The following is a 24,107-nucleotide window of genomic DNA, read 5'->3' as shown; positions in this document are numbered from 1 at the left end:
ACAGTGCTTAATACACGTACGGTTGCCATGAAAGCGGGGGACCTTCTTAATCACCGATGAGAGGTGGAGCCTGATGATCGGGCTTACTGTTGCCCATTTTCCCGGTTACTGGTCTCGCACTCCTCGATCTCATTGGAACCAAAGCTTTTCTTGGCCTAATTAGTTTGGCCTTTTCAGCAATCAGGGATCACAAAATAATAAAAAAAAAATAATGGTTTAAAACAGAAATATACATGATTACCGGGGATTTCTCTGTTGCTTTGACTAAAAACAGAGGGTAATCAGACTATTTCCTCTGTGTATTAGCCTTCTCTCTCTTTTTTATTCTTTACAATTTAACTTTTCTGTCCCCCCCCTGTTCACTTTATTCTTTAAAATTGAAAGGGGTGGGTAACATCTCATACATACTTTGTTTTCTCTGCCACTGAAGTTAAAGTGATAAAAAGAAACTGTAACGTGCCCAAGGAAAAAAAAAAAAGGTAAAAAAGAAATTATGAAGAAAAGGCTTCTTTTTTATGGTAAAAATTAAGTTTCAATTATTTCTCAGATTAATTAATCTTAAAAGTGCCAAACTCGAAGAAAGTTGGAAAAAAAATCATTCTGAAATGAAAATAAAAGGAAATGCATAGTCATTATCAATTTAATCATTGTATGATGAGCCTAGGATTTAATCATCTAGCTACTATACTTACAATTCAATTTTCCTTTAATGTGTCTTTTAAATAGTGGTGATAATTAATTCAAGTTCATGTATTAAATTTAAATCGTATCGAGATATGAACATAAAATTATACAAATTAATTATGATTTGATTTATTTAATTAAATAAATCAAAACTTTTAATTTGACTAGTTAACTTCGTATTAAATTTGTTTAAACCCTTGATTTGGAAAGCATGGTGCATGTGGGTTAGGCCATTACTCTGGTCTTGTGCAGTCAAATTAATCATAATAGATGGTTACCGGCTAACTAAGTAAATCATTAGGGTTCAGCAGAATAATAAATGCAGCTGCAGGACCACTAAATGTTGTTCACTAAATTTTCACTGGTTATTTGATTAGACCTTTTTAATTGTGCAAATGTACCGCATCATGAAAAAAAAAAATAATAATAATAATAATAATTTTAAAAAATTAATGTAAAATGCGATGTTTTTTCTTCTTCTATTAGATGAACTTAAAATTTGTCTTGTCCTATGATTAATATAATGGAAGCATAAATGAATTGATTTTTGTTTGGCTTTTGTTACTGTTTGTGCATGGCATATAAAATGTGTGTCAGATTTTCAAAAACCCAAAACATAAAATTTGATTTTGGATACGAAGATGTCACCGCCAACCAGAGACCGACATCAACGCACCAGTAGTTCGAAAGCAGGAAAGCTGCATGTAGGACAAGTGTTTATAAATCTGATAAAATAAGAGCAAGGGCATTAACGGTAAAAAGAAAAAAACGCAACTAGCCCCCTCCCCCCGCCCCCCTAAACAAAGTCTCCAATTTCCGCTAGCCCGGATCTTTCGCGACCTTGTTTCAGACAAATTTTCTTCCCCGCAGAGCCAAAAGTCACTTCCTTCAGTTTTTTTATGTATTACTGTTCATATATTTATATTTATATCTCTGTGTGTGTGTGAAACTCTCCATCAGTTTCCCTCACTAAGCAGAAAACTTTCTCTCTCTCACTCTCTCTCAGCATCAACTAGGCCGTAGTTTCTCTTTAAAAACTATTTCGCTCCATAGATTCTCTCTCTGTGAAAAGTGAGGGTTGTTCCAGTTTTTGACGCTTCTGTGAGCCCTGGCAAATGGGTTTTGGTTTGTGTTTGCATGCATTGTGTTGCTAGGAGCTTTTTCCACTAACCTAGTTATTTCACCTTGGGCTTTTTGAGCTTGTCAATCTCGTCAAGTGGGTTTAGAGTGACTCAGCTTCGTGATTATCGTACGTACTACTTCGGCTTCAAGTGTGTTTTTTGGACCTTGATGAGGAGGTTTTGGTAACGGCTGAGGTAATTTCGGTTTCGGGTTTAAAAGTTGGTTTTATTTTGTTTGTTTGTTTCCTGAAAAAATTTTTTTTTATATGTCAAAAAATGTTTTTGTGTTTGGTGGTTGTTCAGATTTAAGAGGAAGGGAAATAAAAGAAAGCAAAGGTTTGTAAAGCAGAAGCAGATAATGGCTCCAGCGAGTAATTGGTTATCTTTCTCGCTGTCTCCGATGGAAATGCTGAGGTCCTCCGAGTCTCAGTACATCACCTATGAGAGCTCCTCCACTGCCTCTCCTCACTACTTGATCGATAACTTCTATGCAAACGGTAAACCGACTTTTTTTTCCCCCTCTCAGTGTTAGACGCTTTTGGTCGTGTTTGGCAGCTGAGAAATTGAGGGAAAAAGAAGGATGATAATATCTTGCTGTTTTCTCAATAGTTCTTGTGAAAATACTACTTGTTATGGGTTTTCAAAGTTTAGTTTCTTTGATTTTCATAGCAGTCCAGCGGGCGATTAGTGCACAATACTGATCTGCAAATCATCGACTTAAAAATCTCACTTCCAAACTTTTTCTAGAGGTCTGTTTTGGTTGCTGAGAGATTTGAGAGAAACAGTGGATAATACCGTTTTGAATGAATCATTGTTCTGTGTTTTTTTTTTCCCGGTTTTCAAAAATTGAAGGTTCTCTTCAACAGTTCCTGACATAACTGAACTTTCGAATATGATTACATTAGTCTCAGTTAAGTCAAGGATACTGTTATTTCGTTTCTCTGTAGCGATAAATACTAGTATGAAAAAAAAAAAAAAATCTATGACCCATTTTTCCTATTCCTGCACTAATTTTAAGCAACCAAACGGGTATGGCTGAGTGGACTCAGGGTTCGTGATTCTGAGTTTTCCCCTTGCATATTTCGTGTAGGTTGGACAAACCCCAAGTCCCAAGTTTTCTGCACAGAAGGAGAAGAAAACCAAGCCAAAACAAGCTTAGCAGACTCATCTATTCTCACCAGCTTCATTGACCCACAGAGCCAAAACCATCCGGTTCCAAAGCTCGAAGACTTCCTCGGCGACTCGTCGTCGATGGTCCGGTACTCGGACAGTCAAACCGAGACCCAGGACTCGTCGCTGACCCAAATCTACGACCAGGGTTCAGCCTACTTCAACGATCAACAAGATCTCAAAGCATTCGCTGGGTTCCAAGCTTTTTCTACGAACTCGGGCTCGGAAGTCGATGACTCGGCGTCAGTCCCAAGGACTCAGCTGGCTTGTGCCGAGTTTGTGGGTCAGTCGATTGAGTCAGCTGGGAGCGAGTTGGCGTTCTCAAACTGTGCCAAGGGGGCTTTGTCTCTTGGGGTCACTCAGAGCTCTGAGAAGGTCGCCATTGTCCCGGCTGAGCCTGATAGCACTAAGAAGATTGCTGATACTTTTGGTCAACGAACTTCAATCTACAGGGGGGTCACCAGGTACCTCCCAACAACATCATAATCTTTTACGATTATTACCAGTATCGTTATATTGGATTTTGTATTGTTTGGGTATATTGATTTTGTGGGGTTTGGGTAAAATGTTAAAGCTAATTGTCCGTAGGAAAAAAGTACATAATGCCACCGATTGGGTATTGGGCTTTTGATTATTTTTGATGGAGATGTGTACCCCCTCATAGCGAGCAGAAAGCCACAAAACACTCGTTTGAGTACTAAATATCATTCGAGATAAACAGTAATTTTAATTAAAATACTAAATATGAAAAACCTGTTTAAATCTCATTTTCCATTCTTGAAGACTTTTTGAATTGTATTTTTTTTTTTTGAAGGTACCTAAATTGGAACAGAGAGAATGACTTGTAAAATTTTCTGACTTTTGTTTTTTGCGCATTGATGCAGACACAGGTGGACGGGTAGATATGAAGCGCATCTGTGGGACAACAGCTGTAGAAGGGAGGGTCAGGCTAGAAAGGGACGTCAAGGTCCTCTCCCCCTCTCTCTCTCTCTCTCTCTTTCTCTCTCAATTATTTATATATATATGACTGAGAAATTTTCATGGGTATTTATTACTGATTGAGGAGGACGTGAACCCCAGTTACACTTCTTTCCCACCTGTCTAATACATGATTGACTGATGGTATACATGCACAGATGGTACACTGTTCCTTTTTCTTTCTTTCTTTCAATTGATTTGATCGGATGTGCCGCCATTTTTTCTCATTTGGTCTTCCTTTTGCCGCTGTGTGCTTGTCCTCTTTCTTTCACTTCTTCGGACGCTGGGTCCGCGCGTAATCCACCTGCAAGGTTGCTGATGCGACCCGCGCACCCACCTACCGTCTCCTTCACAGGATGCGTTGCAGACTTCAATAATGTGTCTGAACGCTAGTCTGATATCTAGTTGGCTTTTAACTTTTGCTTTTGCTTTCATCGATCCACCACAGCAAGCCTGGCTTTGACCACCGCACCCATTTCGAATTTGAACTTAAATAAAGTGTCCACTGTTTGTCGCCGAAATTGATTGAAAGTGGGTCTCTAATGTGGGTTAAGATTCGGGTCCCAAAAGTTTTCTAATTCATTGCTTGGATCAGGTTTGGTTTGTAGGCCCAACTATTCTTGTTAGGTTAAAACTCCCAAAAAGCATGTACAGTTCGGGAAGAGTAATCCTAGAATGAGGACCCATATCTGAGAATCAAGAAAAAATCAAACTTTTGCTACTAGATTCATTACAATCTGACCTGCCAGTCCATAATTTAAGAAATGATTAAGAGTGTATAGTTAATAAGTTATTAACTAATTATATTAACAAATCAAATTTTTAGCATTAGCCTTACGTCAATTTGTAAGAAATTTGTAGTAAAAAAAACCCTTACACTCATTCCTTCTGGTGATGGAGAGAGTATGGCAATTCTCTGCAATGGAAAATGACTTATTTTCTAGATGTTGATCTCCGGACATAATGCTATTGCATGCAATTCACGTTGTTCTTTTTATTATTTGTTTGTCTAGTAAAATAATCATCATCTGGCAGAAAATTTTGACCATTTTGTTAGCTAATGTGGACATTCTTTCTTTACTTTTTGCATGTTACTTTGGATCTTGGATATGTGGCTATCGTTCATCTTTGATTTTGGTCTACAGTATACTTGGGTAAGAGATTCTCCTTGTTACTTTTTCTGCATTTGCTTTTGAAACTGTACATATTTGATCTGATTCTGGAATGGCGAATTCCATAGTATTAATTTGTTGATTATAACTTATAATGACCTAATGCATACGATCAGGTGGATATGACAAGGAAGAAAAGGCAGCTAGAGCTTATGATTTGGCAGCACTAAAATACTGGGGTACCTCTGCAACCACCAACTTCCCTGTAAGATATATTCACACTCTTAGTATTCTGCCTGAAAAACTAAACTCAGCTGCTAAAATTTTTGTTTCTAAAATCAAGAACATTAACAAACAAATCAAATAGAAAACACTAGTAAAGAAAAATGAAAGGTTTCACGTTTTTGTCACATCGGAATATTTTTTTTAAACCAAAAAAACAAAAATACCCCTCAAATCACATTAACTAACAGTCCCTTCGCATTTAGGTCTCTAATTACGCCAAAGAGGTGGAAGAGATGAAACATGTGAGCAAGCAAGAATTCATTGCTTCACTGAGAAGGTAAGCTTAGTAGCACCTGTTATTTCTTATTATTATTATTTATTTATTTTTTTTTTGTTTCATCTTATCTACGGTTAATGGTATAGTTGCTTTAATCTTTTTCTTTATTTTTTTCAACCCTCTTTTCTTATAGGAAAAGTAGCGGTTTTTCAAGGGGAGCCTCAATATACAGGGGTGTAACAAGGTCTGGACATTTATATGCAATTGAAAGGGGTGATTTTTATGATGATAATATGATTGTTAGTTTGTAGAAGCTATTTTCCAGTGCTTGCTTGAGTCTATTCAATACGTACTAACGAGCTGTGTGTATTATTTTGATCTTCCAGGCATCATCAGCAGGGTCGATGGCAGGCGAGGATAGGCCGAGTTGCCGGAAACAAAGACCTGTACCTTGGAACTTTTGGTAAATTTTTGAGTTTTAACTTCAGCTACATTGGGGGGTCACTAATTGAAGTGATCATCTAGTCTTAGTGAATTGAATGTGATCACTCTTTATGAGAGATGTATGCGGCTAAATAATTAATCACTTTGATTGTTTTTGTTCATTGGTGACAGCCACTGAAGAGGAAGCAGCAGAGGCATATGATATCGCAGCCATAAAGTTTAGGGGTGCAAATGCTGTGACAAATTTTGAGATGAACAGGTATGATGTGGAAGCTATTGGCAAGAGTTCTCTACCCATCGGTGGAGCAGCCAAGCGGTTGAAGCTTGAATCAGAACAGAAACCATCTCTAAATCATACTCATCATCAGCAACCCCAGTGTAGCAGTGGCAGCAACAGTATCAATTTTGCTGCCATTCAGCCGCTGCCTCCCATATCTTCCATTCCTTGTGGAATTCCAATTGATGCTGCAACGGCACTCTATCATCATCACCTGTTGCAGCACTTTCAACCTAACAACATCGGCGGCGTTTCCGACTCCCCCGGCTTGTCAACTACTGCAACTCCAGTTAATCATATATTTCCACCTGCAGCGGCTGAGTTTTTCTTATGGCCTCACCATCACCAGCCCTATTGACATGTGACCAAATAGGTTATCATCACCTTGCTGATGGTGACAATGCAGCTAACATTTACCAGAAGCTCTGACCCTTTCACAGTTTCGCTCTGATTCGCCTGTTCTTAACCCTGGGGCGAGGAGGTTTTTTGTCTGAAGGCTAAAGTTCTTTTTTAATGTAGGAAGCTGGATTTTGTAAGTAACTTATGGTTCTCAATGGTTTACAGTGCTCAGATGGAATGCTTTTGGAACAGGGCATCAGTACTAGTTGCAAAAAATTTCTTTTAAGTATTTTCCTTCTTGTATTATTATGATGCTTTTTTCAGATTCTAATTCATTTTCAGTTGTTCCTCTTGAATGGTCGTTGGTCAGAGTAGAATCTTATGCTGCACGAGCTCGCTATATATCGTACCAGATTAGTCTTCTTGTTTTGTCGCTTTTCTTCTTTTTCCCCATCCCTTCACTATTTTGAAAGTACCCATCAATATCACCATCAGGGGAGAACTTTTAAGAAATTCCCTCTAAACATAATAACATATATTTTATATAAATTCTCTCTAAAAGAGAACTGGGACTTTTATCTTGTTGGGGTGACAAGCTTGAGCTGGTTGGCCTGTGCTAGATCTGCTGTCGTTTTATTCGACTACATGATTCAGAGTTTAGAGGCCTGTAATGGCTGTCGTGGAGGATATCATGCAGGTAGGGCGTGAGCCTTTTATAGCGAGCAAAGCCAAAAAGTGAAGCTTCAAAAGTCCCCACCTCCCAATGGCTTTCTATGGACATCACTTCATCTACAGTGCTATCTATGGGAGGTACTTGAAAAGATTCGTAACTCATGGAGTCCTCCTTTATGGGCCTCTCTAACTTGGCCCATTTCAATCTGCCATTTGCATTATTTGTACAATTTCTTTGGCCCATTTTAGGTTGGAATGTGGATCTCGGATGCTACCAACAATTTTCTTGCAATGGGTTCTTCCATCATTTTCTCAATTCCCAAAATCATTTTCCAATAAAATTCTCTCAAAAAGATTAGGTTTGAAAAAAAGAGAAATACTATAAGTACCGAGCTAACATCTCTTTATTTATTAAAGAGAATCAAAATAATTAATAAAAATAAATATTAGGGTACTAATGAATAAGCTCCACATTATCTTAGTACTTATATCTTAATATTGATCTCTTAGTAAAAAAATTAGTGCCCCTAACATTTTTCTACAGAAGAACTGTCTTAACATTTTAAGCTAATTTGGAGATTCCTCATTTTATTTTTTTTAACACCAAGAATTTAAGATTGTAATTGTTAAACCATTCTACAAAAGCCAAGAGTGTCTCTTCTTTCTTTTTCTTTTTTTTTTTTCACTCAAATACACGTGGTTTCTATACAAAAAAAAAAAAATTAAAAAAGAAAAAAAGTAGCGTATCTCACAAGAGCTACGCCTTTTTTTTGGATTATTATTTAATTTTTCAGCCGATCAACGAAAGGTCGCCTCGAACCAAACCCGAAGTTCATGGGCCCAAGCGGTCCAACCCCTGACGAGCCGCGACGGACCCAGGCTCGACGCGCAAGGCCTCTTCAAAAGCATTCTTAGCCTCCTCTCTTATCCCCTTCCACTCGTAACACTCCCCCAGCAAACAAAACGCCGTGGCTTTGGTACTTCCGCCTAGCCTAACCGCCTCCACCAGGTCCTCCACGGCCGAGTCAACCCGTCGCCTCCGATTCGTCGACAGCTTCAACTCGGCCCTCTTCACCAGCGCGTCCCCACGCTCCCTCTCCGCGAGAGACCTCACGCGCGGGGATGACAGGGCAAGGTCGAGCGATCTCAGGGCGGAGCTCTTGTGGCCCATGAGGTCCAGAGCTAGGGCTTTGAGGACGAGTGGTTCCGGATCCTTGGGGGAGAGAGAGAGGGCCTTTTGGGCTTCGATCAGAGCGGACTTTGCGTGGGCCAGGGACTGGGCAGTGTGTGCCGTGGATCGGGCCTGAGCCAGGAGTTGGGACCCGTGGGCGAAGTGGCGGTTAGATTGGAGAGTGGCTCGGTGCCTGGTTCGGAGCTTGGTTAGGGCTTCTCTGGGGAGCTTGTGGATCGCGATGAATATTGCTAGGGTTAGGGCTAGGAGCGCCAATTGGAGCACAATTTCTGGTGCCATTATCTCTCTCTCTCTCTCTCTCTAGAATTCTTTCTTTCTATCTCTAGAATTCGACGGATATGGTAGGATTTGTTTCTGAAAATTTGGAATCACCATGGTCCATGGTCCATGGACTTTGGATTTTTTTTTTTTTTTTTTTTGTAAACCGATCTGGACCGTTCATTTAGAGGACGACAACGTTATCATGGCGGTTGGTCCAATGCCCAAGCTGTATAAAACTAGAAAACTTTAGGGCTCGAGGGAATCCTCATCATAAAATTAAAAAAAAAAATAAAAAAAACCTATTCAAACATGTTTTTAAAAAATAATAAAAAAATAAAATACTACCCAAACATCTCCTGTGTTTTGAGCCACCTCTATTGAAGCTATTCTTCAATGAATAAAAAGATCCGATCATGGCTGCCATTAAGTCTGTAACAGTACTATTAGTGGGTTGGATGGGCTTGGATTTAGTAGATAGAAATGAAGCCCATTTTAGTTGCTAGAGTTGTTACTTTGTTAGCTTAGGGGCTATCTGTATTGAAATTTTGCAATTCGAGGAGCCAAAAGCTCCTAGAGCAATTAAAGGTACGCACACTTCAATTAACTCTTCGTTAATAAGATATTTCACAATTGTACTCTTGGGCCTTATGTAGATTTAGTAGATAGAAATGAAGCCCATTTTAGTTGCTAGAGTTGTTACTTTGTTAGCTTAGGGGCTATCTGTACATAAGGCCCAAGAGTACAATTGTGAAATATCTTATTAACGAAGAGTTAATTGAAGTGTGCGTACCTTTAATTGCTCTAGGAGCTTTTGGCTCCTCGAATTGCAAAATTTCAATACAGATTTCATTATTCTTCTATTTCTTTCATCAATTCATCATATTCTCTAGTTTCATTCATCCATTTCATGTACAATTTCATAAATCAACCCTATAATTCAATTCAGTTAATCAAACTGTTACAAAGTCCGATCATTGAAAAGGGCGTTTGGAGTTCGTACCCAATATAAATTTCATGGAAGAAAAAAGAAAGGGTACAATATTTGAGTATTTTCACATAACCGAATCCTAAATTAGCATATGAATTTGTGCTAAAAACAAAAAGAAGAAGAAATCCAATATAGTTTACTTCCAAACAAGGTATTGGAGAACTTAAATAGATTGGATTTCCAACTTTGCAAATTGCAACACAAACACCCTGTACACAAATTTTCTTTTGTTGCTTGTGGAGAGGTTTCCCATGTGATTGGGGGATCTTAAATACGCCGCTTTCACTACTTAGCTCTATAGGTTTAGGACAGACAACAAAGCTACATCACGTTTAAAGACTGAGGAAAAACACCAGCTGGTGAAACTTCCGGCTTCACCCACATTATATAAAACTGCAGGGCCATACCAATTTACAACTGTCACAGAGACGAGCAATAAGGAACACTCCAGGGCAGATGCTGAGGATTACTCCATCACAAGTTGCCTGTGACGATTGAGGTCATTGAGATAGTTCGTGCAAGTATAGTCTTCCAGGTCACAAGCATTGAAGAGGAGCGATCTCGACGCCGACGGCTTTTGGTTCAGTTCGAGATTTACATCATCCGCCTTTAGTAGCTGAACAACCTGCATGAATGCCCAAATTTGCGTATCAGTAATTAATCAGTCTAGCAGGTAACTTGAAACTGAAGAGATAGCATACATGATATATCATACCCGGTTCATTTGTGGACGCATGCCGGGTAAGTGGTGGATGCACACCGAAGCCGTATACATGGCACGTCTCATCTCACTGGGATCGTAAGCATCTTCTAGTCGAGGATCTGCTAATTCCTTAACACTACTCCTGTCCAGCAGGGGTTTTGCCTATGCATAGTCAGAAAGAAAAGAAAGAAAGACTAGTCATTTATATCTGTAGAAGATTTCTCATCAACTGCAAATATGCTGGTTATAACATCAGCAAAAGCATACCCAGATGACAAGGCTTTGTCGGCTTGAATCAACAGCACGGCGACCAGTTATGAGCTCCAGCAACAAAACCCCAAATGCAAATACATCGGTTTTCTCATCAACAATTCCATGCATAAAATATTCAGGAGCCAAATACCTGAAGTCCATAAAAAGATGACACTTTAACCCTTTGAAGTTTGAAATGAGAAATGCTACAAGCAAATCATTGAAGCTGCAGCATTCTTAACCCGAATGTGCCCTCAATGGGGAAGACAACGTGGTGCGCCCATTTTTCCGGCAGCCACTTTGCGAGTCCAAAATCAGAAATCTGCATGTCAAAGATATGAGGTCTCAAAATTCTACTTATTCCATTTTTAATGCAGTCCTTGATCGCTAACAAAAATACCTGAGCATCGTAATCTTGGGTGAGTAATATATTAGAGGCTTTGATGTCTCTATGAATAATACGCCTGTGGCACTTGTGATGGAGATATTGCAATCCTTCCGCTACCCCTGCAGCCACCTTAAACCTCATCTTCCACTCCAGACACTCGGATGAACCTGAAATGATGATGTTGATGTCTCTTCATCAGCCAAATAAATCCATGATCATTGCTTAACATTATTGTTCTGAGTGGGTTCAAGTGGGGAATTTCCATCAGTTCAAAACTTTGTCTAGAACAGAAGCAGAGATCGATGTGGCAGAATGAACAACACAAATTGCTATAAAGATGAACATTGCCATGTACGTTCATTGTCTTATGTAAAAAGAATCGAGAATTAAAGAGATTGAGAGAGCACCAAATAGCAGAGAAGAAAGGCTGCCATGCGGGGAAAATTGAAGGACAAGGTGTAGACCACCATCAATACCAAAACCAAGCAATCGAGCAGCATTGGGATGGTTTATGTGTGCAATAATTCCAAGCTCTGACAAGAAATCGCTAATTCTATCCTCATCTTTCTTCTCTTTTTTTGTTATCCTTTTTACTGCTACAACTTGACCATCGGATAAGCATCCTTTGTACACCTCTGCATGCCCGCCTTTCCCAATCAAGTTCTCTGTCAAATTTTGACACAAAAATTAGAGCCATACTCCAAAATAATAGCCAATAAATATTGACAATTTATCTAGAACTCATGAGTACTATTCAATCAGATGGATGCAACGTGGGTGGCCTCAAATCATTGAATATGTCTTCTAGCCTCTACGTCTACGTCTAGTACCATTGATTTAACTAGTCAAACATGTAGGCCAGAAAACTGTTGCAAACAATGACCCAATTCTGACAAAAAGCTTGTCAACAACCTTTACTTAAAGGTGCAGTCATCACATTAAAGTTCAGCAGCTAACTGCATAAAGTTGACCCCTTCAAAAGTTTTCTTTTTTTAAAATTTAAAAAAAAAAAAAAAAAAAAAGAAAAGAAAAAAGAGTGAGACCGAAAGAAGATTTGGGTTAATCTTTAGTTCCAAATTCAAGGAATATTGAGGAAAATCTCTGAAAAAAAATAAAATAAAAAGTGAGTGGCGTACTATTAGACTTAAATGAGAAAAACATGAAAAAACAAGAGAAAACATCTTTGAGATAGCAAACAAGTTCTTTGCAGACATGTTTCACTATCAGCAACTTACTCTCCAAACCTACTCAAAACTTGCTGCCGCAGGTGGTCAACTAGAGCAAGGACCCACCGGCGACACAAACCACCGGCATGCCTAGGTTTTTCCGACTTCCGAGGTTAGGTACAGGGGTCAAGCTCAAGCAGCCAGGACCCACAATCTCTTTCGTGTTTTGGCATCCAATCAAAATTTGGTCAAAAAGTCGCCCCACAAAGAAAAGTTTTAGGCCGGTCCCACAAATTGGCGTCTGCTCGCAATTTCTCGGTCAACAAGCATGTGAAAAAATCAAAAGACTAAATGAAAAAAAAATATAATATATTATTTTATTATTAAAAATAGGACAGGGGACGGATGAGTGTCCCCTGCCTATCATTTTCCGTACTAGTTCTGCCAGGGGAGTGCAGATTCATACAATCAATGGTTTGTTGTTGTTCTTCTCCTCCTCCTTAGCCCGAAACACATTCAATGGTTTACAATAAGAGACTATAAATATGAGATGAGGACTATGTTATTAGGCTGACCTAATTTATTTTTGTACAAGGATCTTTTATAATTAGGCTGTTTAAATTTTACAGAAATTTAAACAGCACAAGAGAAGGCTTGCAGAATCTACTTCAGATAGTCTAAAAACTCATTTATTTGGGATAACCCCATCTTTTAAGCTGGCCAGATTATAATATAACAAAGATCCTAATCCATAAATACGACAAAGTTAGTCAGCAAACGTACCGTCTGCGGCTTGATTGGTATTTGGGTTGGTAAAAGTTTAAGTGGCTTTTAGCTATAGATATTAGATATGTTAAAACAATTCTTAAATTTTTGTCTATTTTATTAGTCTACAAATAAACAATTTTAAATTCGAAACTTGACTCGAGGGATTCCGATTATGTTAAGAAACTTCAAAGTTAGGCTTAGATGACAAAGTATTGTATTTGTCGTATTTAGATTTTTTAGAATAATCCTTTCAACGCAGAATACGTTTAAAAGCACAAAAATAAGAAAAGAGACAAAAAACAGAGGAAGATGTTTGTTCTCACCGGGACTGAAATTATCCGTGGCAGCCGCAAGCTCGGCATAGTCAAAGTTCCTCCACGACGGCTTGGGCATCGAAACCCCGCCGTTATCAATCCCTTCCTCGGCGCTCCGAATCCGAGCCAACTTCCACCTCAGATTCTTCTTCGAAACCTCGTGGCTCGCACCCAGCGACGGGATGGTCGAGAACCTCCTCCTCGATTTCTTCTTCAAGGCCTCGATCACTGACTTCCACTGCGACCCACCGTGGCTCTCTCGGAGTTGAGGAGTCACCGTCGGTTTTTGGGGCGGTGAGACACACGACGAGCTGAAGCTGCTGCTCCCACTGTGTTCCGAGTCCGGTGTACCCAGAACAGGGATTTCCAGTACACCTCTTGGGGACGACTCGTCATCGTCGGAAAGTTCCAACTTTTTTATAGCAACATGTGATTCTATTTCTGGCTCTGGCTCTGGCTCTGCTTCTATTTCTGGCTCTGGCTCTGTTTCTATTTCTGGGTTTTTTTCTGGGTTTTCCTCTGTTTCGCCTCTGGTCTCTGCGAAAGCCATAACATGAAAGAGCAACTTCAGCAATGGAAAACCCCGACCCTTCGTTTGGTTCCCGAGAAAACAAAGGGGAAGAAAACTAAACGTTGCTCTTCATCAAAGCCAGTAATTATATGACACGCCGTTTCAGAGACGTTTGATTTCACACGTTCAAAGATAACTAAAATTGAAATTAATACAAATGTTTTACCTTCAACAGACATGGTTAAGGTGTCCTGGATCTTCTCAGATTTCCCGAAACTTTTGAATCCAAACCCGGTTAAGACCCAGACCACCTATAATCCTGGAAGAAAGAGCCTCATAAGGCGGTAAGGGGAAAAATAAAAACAAAAACAAAAACAAAAAACAAAAAACAAAAAACAAAAAACCAAATACTCAAACAAACAAAAAAGAACAACCTTCATTACATTCGGGGAGTCCAGAGATGATCAAGACCAGAGAATAGGACGAGACAGAGAGACAAGGTCGTTAAAAATGGTATATCTTTGGGAGGTGGTTATTCTTGGAGGTTCAGAGCAAGCGAAAACCGGTTCGAGGGTGTTTGGAATATATGCTATATTTATACACCTTTCCCCTTATTTAACGTATGTTTTCAAATTCCCAGTGTTATTTCTTAAACTCTTTTTTTTTTTTTTTTAAAAAAAAAATATTGTTTTAGTGATGAAATCCTGGCCGTTGGTCTTTACGTTCGTGATTTTTGCCGCGACTAACGGTTGACAGCGTTGTGCCTCGTGAGGGGGGGGGGGGGGGGGGGGGGGGGGGGGAAATATAACGACCCATGAAAATAAATGTATGTAATATTTCAAAGTTTTCAAGGGCAGCTTCGGAATTGAGAAGGAAGATATTTTTTATGTATGTGTTCCAAAATCTTTTTATTTTCTTTGATTTTTCTATGGTCATGTGAACACCCATGTCCGTACGACACATGGGTGCATTGCCAAAAATGTTTTGGAGGTTTCTTTTTCTAATTTATTTATTTATTTATTTATTTTATTTTTGAATGTTTCTTAACATTTGGATGACAGGACGAAATCCTTCATAGATTTTCCGGTGAATTCTGCTATTTGCACAAAGAGGTTTATATTAGTTTGATTTAGCAGTTTTAAAAATGTATGGTTAAAAAAATAGTAATTTTAAAATGTAAATAAGTTCTCAGTAAAATTAATATTTTTAAAAGAGAAATGATCCCTACACCCATTTCTCACAACAGCCCTACAACAAGCTGATGTGGCTGGTAATATTTTTATTTTTTTTTTTTTTCTTTTTGTAAAAAAATAATAAAATATTACCAGCCACGTCAGCTTGTTGTGGGGCTGTTGTGAGAAATGAGTGTAGGAATCATTTCTCTTTTTAAAAAATAGTGTCCCAAACTACTTTTTAGTCTGCTCGGAACGGAACATATCTACTCATTAACTATTTTTGTACTTAGGTTAGTGGAAGTTAAAAGTCATAAATAACACTTTATTGTAAGAATTTTGTTTGTATTTATGACAATGCAGCCTCATAAGATGTGACTATGATTTTGCAGAGCTTTATGCTTTAATTTGTAATATAAGAACTTTATACTAGTAATTTTTAATTAATTAAATACTCAGATATTTCGTTCAAAAAAAATCATGTTTTTTTTTTTAATGGATAAGACGAACGCACCCCTTATTTGTAGCGAAAATGTGATTTCAATAGTGTCGCATTTCAACATACCAAACTCCAATTAATTTGTCTTCTGTTCTGTTTTTAACAAAATTAATGTGTAATTTATGATCACGTTGAATAATGATCAGCGCATGCTTGAAGGAACCACCACTATAAGCATGAGGTCTTCGTATTCATCATGGACATGAGACAAGGAGGCATTGCATATTACCACTAATAAAAGTGTCTTCTTCTTGAAGGAAGCTTTATTATGTCTTGGCCTTGGTCCTTTGAAGACAAAACCTATAAGGAAGCTTTGAGGAGGACGTCTTGCCTAACAACAACATTATTAGATGATGACACCAAATTACCAATGCATGCAAGTGAGACTTGTGTCTTCTTTTCGGATCCCGATTGGGTGTAATAAAATTGTTTTATTACACTGTAATAAGATAATCTATATAAATATTAGGAGTACAGAGAGCGGTGTTCAAACAATTCGAATACTTAATCGAACAGATATGATTCTTAAAACGTCTTACTTCGCCAATATTTAATCCTTGTTAGACATAATTTTTTTGGCCAATCATGGTTAATTTCAGATGATGGCTTTTTTTAAAATAATATGTGGTCCTTTGAAAAAAAAAAATTAAACACGTGATCCTTTGAATGTTGATCAGTTTAAGTTTCTTAATTTAAATGCTTTCACATAAGAGGAAGATGCTTAACTACAATGTATTCCCCCCCCCACCCCCCAAAAAAAAAAAAAAGATAGAAAAATGAAAGACTTTATCATTTAAATTAATATTCTAATACTTCTTTTCAATAAATGATGCCTAATACGTAAAATACTTAAGTTAAATTACATAAATTTTGGAGTCGTTATTCAAACTTATAACATCTACTTTGGCACATGATAAATCACCACATGTTTTAAAAGTTTAAGCTTGTAAAAAATAATAGGCTTAATATTTTAAATAAATATTATAACAAATGGAATTTAGAGTACTAATTAATAGAAGACCATCTCCTATTTTGTAACTCATTCAAAAAATCCTCTATTAATAACTATACACTTGATCCCTGGCAGAAAAGGTCAATAAATGAATTAACTCTACATTAAAGGAATTAATGCCATTTTATCTTCACCTAAATTATTCTTTTTCTTTTTCTTTTTTCTTTCTTTTTTATTTTTGGCGGGGGGGTTTAAGACCTCAAACAGTAGGATCTTTACCCACCACTCAACTAAAACGATGTTGTCGATCTATATCAGCCATAAACAAAACAAAAGCAAGATTAATTACGTACTGAATAATAAATATCCTATGTGGATAGAAAAGTCACGTGCATGCGTCATGATTCACAAAATGAGAATCACCATTTTATGGATGCAGTAGATTAATCGACCGTCCCAAACTTATTTCTTCCATTTTTAAAAAAATAAAGTAAAATAAAATCTTCCATTTGACTTCAAATAATTAATTATCATATGTTGAAGGAAGGAAGATTGATTCCCGAACAACCTAATATACTTCTTTAATGTTGATACAATGAAATTTTATTCCACGTTGATGGAAGGAAAATGATCCAAGTTTTATAACTTTTACTATTATATATATATATATATATTTGATTGTCCACCTTTTAGTAGTTAACATCATAATTAACAGGCCAGGTAAACTGCCATATCAGTTTTTAAACGTAGGAAGTGCAATATCATAATTCACATTTTAGTAACTAATATAATAAGGATTCGTTTGAGTTTGCGATTTCAAAAATTGTTATTTAAAATAACGATTTTAAAATGTGAGATTTGAAAAAATTATTTTTAAAAAAAAAACACAACTAAGCGTTTGGCAAAATCGTAGTTTAACCTTTAAAATCGCAAATCACCATTTAAAATTATGCGTTTTTAAAAAACATCATTTTACCTGCAATTTGAAAAAGCAGATTTTTTAAATTTTGTAATCGTAATTTTTAAAAACGCAATTTCCAAACGATTTATGTTCTGCAATTTGGTTTAAAATCGCATTTAGCCACTTATTGTCCATAAAATCGTAATCTCAAACACACCTTAACTATTACGTGAACTGTCATGTTAATTTTGTAAGGTACTTGATGGAAAGAGACCAACCAAATTCCTAATTAGGGTTTTTATGTATGACCTTATATCAACAAGGCATGCTCGATAAATTTTAAGGCTTAAAAGTTACAAATTATAGTGACATTTTTCTAATATTTATTTTAATTTAATAAAACATTTGTTTATTTAAATTAATTACCTTATAAATTGTTGTTCATATTTCTTTATTTGTTTGTTTTGAAAAGCAAAATAGCAAGAGACATTTAATTTTATTAATGTTTGACTATATAAGATAATGAATAATATCATCCTACTTTTATTCCATTGAGCTGATGCGGTAGTGATCATCAGCTATTTGAACCATTGTAACAGAGTTGTAATATATATATATATATATATATATATAAAGATCGATACTCAATGAGATAAAGTTGTAGTATATATTATTTCTTTATTTTAAATGTTTTTATTTTTCAAGAAGACTTTAGGGCATGTTTGGGTAACCAATGTTTTTGTATTATTTTTGAAAAATATGTTTGGGTGAATGTTTTAAATTCAAACTATACTCAAGTTTTATCTAATTTTTTTTAATTTTATCTCAAGTTCTTTAAACCATCCAAACATAATTTTAAAAAATAATTTTTTTTTGTACTCGCAATTTTAAATATAATAAAAAATATTAAAATACAAAACCCAAAAAAAAAAAATTACACACTCAAACAAACCTTATCTTTTTTAAGACAGCTTTAACCTCTTAGCCTTTTTAGTCCACCTCGATATTAGCAAGGACATTGTAAAGTTGTCAAAATGATTTGAAAGGAAAGTTTGATAATTTGATGTTAATTGAATTAGTTATCGCCCCTAACCAAGCTAAAGTTTGATAATTTGATGTTAATTGAATTAGTTATCATCCCTAACCAAGCTGCCGCTATCGCAATCAATAAAGTCGTACATATAAAAAGCTAGTGGGGAAGAGTCAATCAAACAGAGTGGGTGAACTAAACCCGTTAACATATATAATCCGAGAACATGAACCCACCAACCTCACCAAGTCTCCAAAGGCCGTCACTTCAGTTAGGGAAGTGCGTTTAACTGAATTCTCTTTGACGTACGTTTTTAATACTATACTTTTCTCAAGAGAATACCAACAAAAAATAGTAGAACACCAACCGAGAAGAGAGAGTGAAATGGGTGAAGATATCTGGGGATGATGGCACTGTTGGGGTAGTTAAGGTATGCCCCAAAAGATGGATCAGTTGCTCCTCCACAACCTAATAATAAACAACCAAAAATGGGTCGCTAACATTTGGCATACATGTGAGACCATGCATTTGGACAAATATTCCACCAGAGTCTACAAAATGATAAAACCCGCATGTGGGTTAAGTGCTTCGGATAAGGCCTGACTGAATCAGAATCTATCAGCAGAGAATGGTTCTTTGGGCTACTCTCTGCATTTTATAAAGAGTATATAAGGGGTGATTCAATGACTGATTATCAGTAAAGTGCAATCACTATAATTATAGTGAAATTATAAGATAGAAGCAGAAATGTTAAACTTATAAATATGATGCTGCCAAGTTCATAGCTCAGTGCATGCCATCCAAGCTCATAGCTGCCTGGGCATCAGGTCATGTAGTGCTGCAACAGAAGCTCGATCTCCTAAGTATTACCATTGAAAAACTTGAAAGGACAATTACTTCCACCTGCTCGATCTCACAAATATTGTAACAAAAGAGCATTTCTATTAATCTTGATGGAATTGTGTAATGTTCAAGAGGTCAAACTAACTCTAAACAAGATTCACCAAAGTTCCTGGAGGCTGGAAGAACAAATCAACAAAATGATAAAGAGGAAAGTTAATCATTTTAATATTGATAATGTTGTATCAATGCCTGCGAAAGAAAGTATGGGTAAACACCAAGACTTGCTGAGATGCCACAAATGATGCCTCTGATACTTAAATCAATAAAAAATAGGGTTAAATATTTTTTTGGTCCATGAACTTTAGAAACTTTATTTTTTTAGTTATTGAATTTCAATTCACATTACATATAATACTTCAGTTTTGGGAAATGACCGAATTAGTACATCGGTTAAGTTCTTCGTCCAAAAAATAACAGTCTGCCATGTGTCAACCCTCAATCCCTGAGGGTTGACACGTGCTGTAATATAAAAAATTGAAAACTTAAAAAAAAAAAAAAAAAAAAAAAAAAAAAAAAAAAAAAAAAAAAAATTATTGAAAAAAAGAAGAAGATAATTGTACTATTAGTCTCTGTGGTATACCATAAGGGGAGTGATTGTTGTACACCAAGTGTACAACAATCATACAACACCCCTTCACAAGGGGTAGGTCCCACAGTGTGTGGGGCCCACCCCTTGTGAAGGGGTGTTGTATGATTGTTGTACACTTGGTGTACAACAATCATTATTCATACCATAATTACAAATCACTTCCTATGGTTTAAAAAGTTTGTGAGAGGTCCTTGTGGTAAACTATAATTACAAATCGATCATTGGAGTCAAATTCTGTTAAAATTTTTGACAAATTTTGTTAAATGCCACGTCAGCGTCACGTCAAACCAATAAGATGGCAACACGTGTCCATCTTAATAAAAAAAAAAATTATTAAAAATAAATAAATAAACTTATTTTTTTTAAAAAAAATTAAAATTAAAATTAAAAAAAAAACAACAACAACAACAACAAAAAAGGAAGGGGTGGCCCCCTAGAAGATCCAGGGGCCAAGCCACCCCTTTGCCCTTCCATTTTTTCTTTTTCTTTTTTAAAAAAATAAGTTTATTTATTTATTTTTTAATAAATTTATATTTTTTTATTAAGATAGACACGTGTCGCCATCTTATTGATTTGACGTAGAGCTGACATTACATTTAACAGAATATGTTAAAAAAATTTAGGGAATTTTACTCCATGGATCGATTTGTAATTATAGTTTACTACAATGACCTCCCATGAACTTTTTAAACCACATAGAGTGATTTGTAATTATGGCATATCACAAGAACCAATGATGCAATTATCCAAAAAAAGAAAAAGAAAATAAGAGGGGTGGCTGAGCCAATCCTTGGCCACCATGGGGGTGGTCGGCCACCCCCATTTTTGCCAAGGGGGTGGCACCCTCTTGGTGGGGTGGTCTGGCCAACCCATGGCAGCAAAAAAATAAAAATTATTGAAGCGTTTTGGCCTTCGGGGCCATGGGGGTGGTTCGGCCACCCCCAAGCCAGCCCGTCTGGGGGTAGCCGAACCACCCCTGTAGCCCATGCGGGTGGTTCGAGACCAACCTAGGGGTGACCAAACCACCCCTGTGGCCCTTGGAGGTGGTTTGGCCACCCTGAAGGGCCAAAACACTTCATTTTTTTATTTTATTTTTTTTCTATCATGGGGTGGCCAAATCACCTATGGGAGTGATTCAATCACCCCAGACCGGTCATTAGGGTGGTCAGCCACCCTCTTGGCCACCATCTTCTTTTTCTTTTCTTTTTTATAACAAAAAGTTTTTAATAATTTTTTTTTTTAATTTTATAATTAATTTTTAAAGATTTTTTATTTTTGTAATTTTTTATATTGTGACATGTGTCAACCCTCATGTGTGGGCACATGACGGGCCGTTAGTTTTTGGACGGAGGCCTTAACCGAGGTACTAATTCGATAATTTCTTAAAATTGAAGTATTATCTATAATGCAAATTGAAACTTAAAATCTAAAAAATAAAGTTTTTACAATTCAGACCAGATGTTTATTTAGCCATAAAAGATAAAAGACATTGCCCATATGTCGTTGGCGATTGGATAGGCTCCTATTCTAGTATGGCATTCCGCTATTGTCCTCTAGTGAGATGCTACCCTTGTCAAGTGCCATTCGCCAGTGTGGTATGGCTTTGGCAAGGTAATAGTACCAAATGCTTTACCTCTTGCGATTGTTCTTGGGTGTCAAATTATGTTATCTATTGGCCGTATTAGAGGCGTTGCTTGATCCTTTGCCGAGCATGCATAAACAGTAATAAAGAACTGGCCGACTTACCTGGCCCATGGGGCTTGTGATATTAGGCCCAGTTTTTCTGACCCCATTGGACCTTGTTGGCTCGGGTCTACTAGGACAGATATTTTCCCCTCCTATTTCCTGGCCCATGGGGCTTGTGATTTTAGGCCCAGTTTTTTCGACCCCATTGGACCTTGTTGGCTCGGGTCTACTAGGATGGATATTTTCCCCTCCTATCTCCGCCTTTTGCTTCTGCATTTCTGTTGTGTTTGTTTTTAATTTCTTGTTTTTTTAGGCTTACTTGTTTTACTTTTTCTATGTTTACCCCTGTAATCGAGGTGTTTGGGTCCTTGTGACTCAATACACTCTTCAAATCACCTTTACTGGTGACCCAGGCTTTGTGGCATCCGTGCCTCAAGCCAAAGGGCCCGCATCTTCGGAAGCATTGCCCCCGCGTACTTTCATTCTTAGCTTTGTTCTTGGGTTGCCCAGCCCAATCGTGTTTTATTTTGTATTTTTCTTTTTGATGTAATCTGTTTAGCAAGTATCTATAAAAAAAAAATAAAATAAAATAAAATAAAATGCAAGAAAAAACTGTTTGTATAATTCTCATAACCGACTCTCATCGCATTCGAGGAAATAGGTGGCTTCTCAATAGGAGGGGACCCAGCGGTCCCAGCCCCTGGCAGTCAGTCTCGAATTTCTCAATCATTAGAAAGGATCAAAAATACTATTAAAATAGCATGGAAGCAACTATTATGTTATTTATAGATAGAGTGCAAAGAGAGTGTTGTAACGAGCGCCTGTAGCTCAGTGGATAGAGCGTCTGTTTCCTAAGCAGAAAGTCGTAGGTTCGACCCCTACCTGGCGCGCGTGCTCATGGTCAGTGGTCGTTTTTGCCAAATCATTTATTTTTGTTTATCCCTCGAGACTTGTTTTGTAAAGCAAAGCCATAAGGGTGAAATTAAAAATAAAAATCTTTTTTTTTTTTTTGGTGTGAATATGATCCTTTGTAGTTTTCAATTGAATATTAATAAAAAGAAAGGTAATTACCATAATTAATTGAACATAGTGCAATCACTATACTCTCTTTCTTTCTTAGATCATCATAATCAACATCTCTATAATAAGGGGTAATTACCTTTTCTCCCCATGAACTATCAAAAAATGCGCGATGCCCTATGAACTACCAACTCGACCAAAATAGAGCATTCAACTACCAAAGACAACCATTTTCCCCCCTTCCGTCAGTCAAAGGGGTTAAAACAAACGGTTAACGGGTCACATGACGGTCACACGCCGTTTTACCCTTATTTTCTTCCTTTTTTTCCCCCATAAACTACCACCATCTTCCTCTTTTCCCCCCATGAACTACCATCATCTTCCAAAATGCCCCCATGTAAAACGACACATGACCTGTTGACTATTTCTTTTAACCCCTCTAACTGACGGAAGGGGGGAAAATGGTTGTCTTTGGTAGTTGAATTTCCTATTTTGGTCTAGTTGGTAGTTCATGGGGGCATCGCACATTTTTTGGTAGTTCATGGGGGAAAAAGGTAATTACCCCCCATAATAATAACACTACCATTTTGGATTAACCCCTTGATTCATGTACCTACATCACGAGCCTTGTCAATATTTGATATTCTAAAATAAAATAGTTCTTATGCTTAGAAACAAACAATTTTCATTTAGGAGTAATTATATTTTTCCTCCATGAACTACCAGCTATTGTCAATATGTTTTTATAAACTCAGTGGCAGAGCCAAGAATCTGTCTTAGTAGAGGCGGAATTAAAATTATAAAATATAGTGATAAATAATTTTTTTTTGTTCTTTTTATATACTATATTTTTATTATAATATATAAAAGTATGGTAATTACAATTCAAAATATAAATTATAACATAATATATGTATCACAAAAAAATTTATCTATCTATCAAACTTCATAAATATATGCCAAATTGATATATAAGTTAACATGTAGGCACTAATACAAAAAAAAAAAAAAAAAAAAAAAAAAAAAAAAAAAGGAAGAAGAAGAAGAAAAGAAAAGAAAAGAAAAAAAGAAAATACAAAATACAAGGTGTGTAAAATTGCATCCTACGCGCCCTTTGAGAAACAAAATCATTGAGTATCAAATCTGAATTGAAGCTTTCAGGAATTTAAGTTTTTATTGAAGCTTTCATAATATTGTTTTATAAAAATGTAAAATGTACTGTTTGTGTTTATGAATAATAATACTTTATTAACCCCTTTTACGTAATAACGCCTTTAATATTAATTTGCTTATTTAAGTTTTATTGACAAAATAATATAATACTATTTTATAAAAAGAAATAAATAAATAAATAAATAAAGTGTGGCTATTAACACAACCACAAATGACATTGAAAAGTTACTAGAAAAAAGAATACAATTTAATAAAACTAATACCATTTTGAAATGATTGTATCACCTTAGGGAAATGATTGAGCGCCACCCCCATATACCACTCATCACCACCTCACTTA

The 24,107-nt window shown here is 36.7% G+C and overlaps 3 protein-coding genes and 1 non-coding gene across 7 annotated transcripts; 2 read left to right on the top strand and 2 right to left on the bottom strand.

Moving 5' to 3' along the window:
• The first annotated feature begins 1,626 nt into the window (after positions 1–1,626).
• LOC133851853 (AP2-like ethylene-responsive transcription factor AIL6) lies at positions 1,627–6,976 on the top strand. The gene is made up of 10 exons (XM_062288447.1): positions 1,627–2,000; positions 2,109–2,302; positions 2,896–3,439; positions 3,860–3,942; positions 5,099–5,107; positions 5,242–5,330; positions 5,554–5,627; positions 5,761–5,811; positions 5,954–6,030; positions 6,183–6,976. Exons 2-10 carry the CDS (start codon positions 2,164–2,166, stop codon positions 6,644–6,646), a joined length of 1,530 nt encoding a protein of 509 aa, XP_062144431.1. The 5' UTR covers positions 1,627–2,000; positions 2,109–2,163; the 3' UTR covers positions 6,647–6,976.
• Positions 6,977–7,946: 970 nt separating this feature from the next.
• On the bottom strand, positions 7,947–8,854 carry LOC133851722 (uncharacterized). The gene has a single exon (XM_062288275.1). It carries the CDS (start codon positions 8,768–8,770, stop codon positions 8,132–8,134), a length of 639 nt encoding a protein of 212 aa, XP_062144259.1. The 5' UTR covers positions 8,771–8,854; the 3' UTR covers positions 7,947–8,131.
• Positions 8,855–9,667: 813 nt separating this feature from the next.
• Positions 9,668–14,435, bottom strand: LOC133851752 (receptor-like cytosolic serine/threonine-protein kinase RBK1). 4 transcript variants are annotated; one of them, XM_062288316.1, is made up of 10 exons: positions 14,277–14,435; positions 14,069–14,153; positions 13,341–13,868; positions 11,491–11,748; positions 11,096–11,250; positions 10,938–11,017; positions 10,711–10,846; positions 10,456–10,605; positions 10,198–10,365; positions 9,668–10,167 (listed from the first exon to the last, which is right to left on the bottom strand). In XM_062288316.1, the coding sequence occupies exons 1-9, from the start codon at positions 14,280–14,282 to the stop codon at positions 10,207–10,209; spliced, it is 1,557 nt and encodes a 518-aa protein (XP_062144300.1). In that variant the 5' UTR covers positions 14,283–14,435; the 3' UTR covers positions 9,668–10,167; positions 10,198–10,206. The 4 variants fall into 4 exon arrangements, with proteins under 4 accessions (XP_062144300.1, XP_062144301.1, XP_062144302.1 ...); XM_062288317.1 differs by having other exon boundaries at positions 9,668–10,365; positions 13,341–13,787; positions 13,818–13,868; XM_062288318.1 differs by having other exon boundaries at positions 9,668–10,365; positions 14,069–14,161.
• Positions 14,436–22,391: 7,956 nt separating this feature from the next.
• Positions 22,392–22,464, top strand: TRNAR-CCU (transfer RNA arginine (anticodon CCU)). The gene has a single exon. It is a non-coding gene; the product is annotated as a tRNA-Arg (tRNA).
• The last annotated feature ends 1,643 nt before the right edge of the window (positions 22,465–24,107 follow it).

Source organism: Alnus glutinosa, chromosome 12 (genome assembly GCF_958979055.1).
Source record: "Alnus glutinosa chromosome 12, dhAlnGlut1.1, whole genome shotgun sequence".
Classification (NCBI taxonomy): domain Eukaryota; kingdom Viridiplantae; phylum Streptophyta; class Magnoliopsida; order Fagales; family Betulaceae; genus Alnus; species Alnus glutinosa.
This window is presented reverse-complemented; position numbering and strand designations above follow the sequence as displayed.

Bases quoted from the DNA above. Each gene is read 5' to 3' on its own strand.
- LOC133851722 (XM_062288275.1), bottom strand. From the start codon at position 8,770: ATGGCACCAGAAATTGTGCTCCAATTGGCGCTCCTAGCCCTAACCCTA.
- LOC133851853 (XM_062288447.1), top strand. From the start codon at position 2,164: ATGGCTCCAGCGAGTAATTGGTTATCTTTCTCGCTGTCTCCGATGGAA. The intron at 2,303-2,895 runs GTAAACCGACTT...TATTTCGTGTAG, and splicing joins CGATAACTTCTATGCAAACG to GTTGGACAAACCCCAAGTCC. The intron at 5,812-5,953 runs GTCTGGACATTT...TTGATCTTCCAG, and splicing joins ATATACAGGGGTGTAACAAG to GCATCATCAGCAGGGTCGAT.
- LOC133851752 (XM_062288315.1), bottom strand. The intron at 11,749-13,340 runs GTGAGAACAAAC...AAAATTTGACAG, and splicing joins CACGGATAATTTCAGTCCCG to AGAACTTGATTGGGAAAGGC. The intron at 11,251-11,490 runs GTGCTCTCTCAA...TCATCATTTCAG, and splicing joins CCTTTCTTCTCTGCTATTTG to GTTCATCCGAGTGTCTGGAG.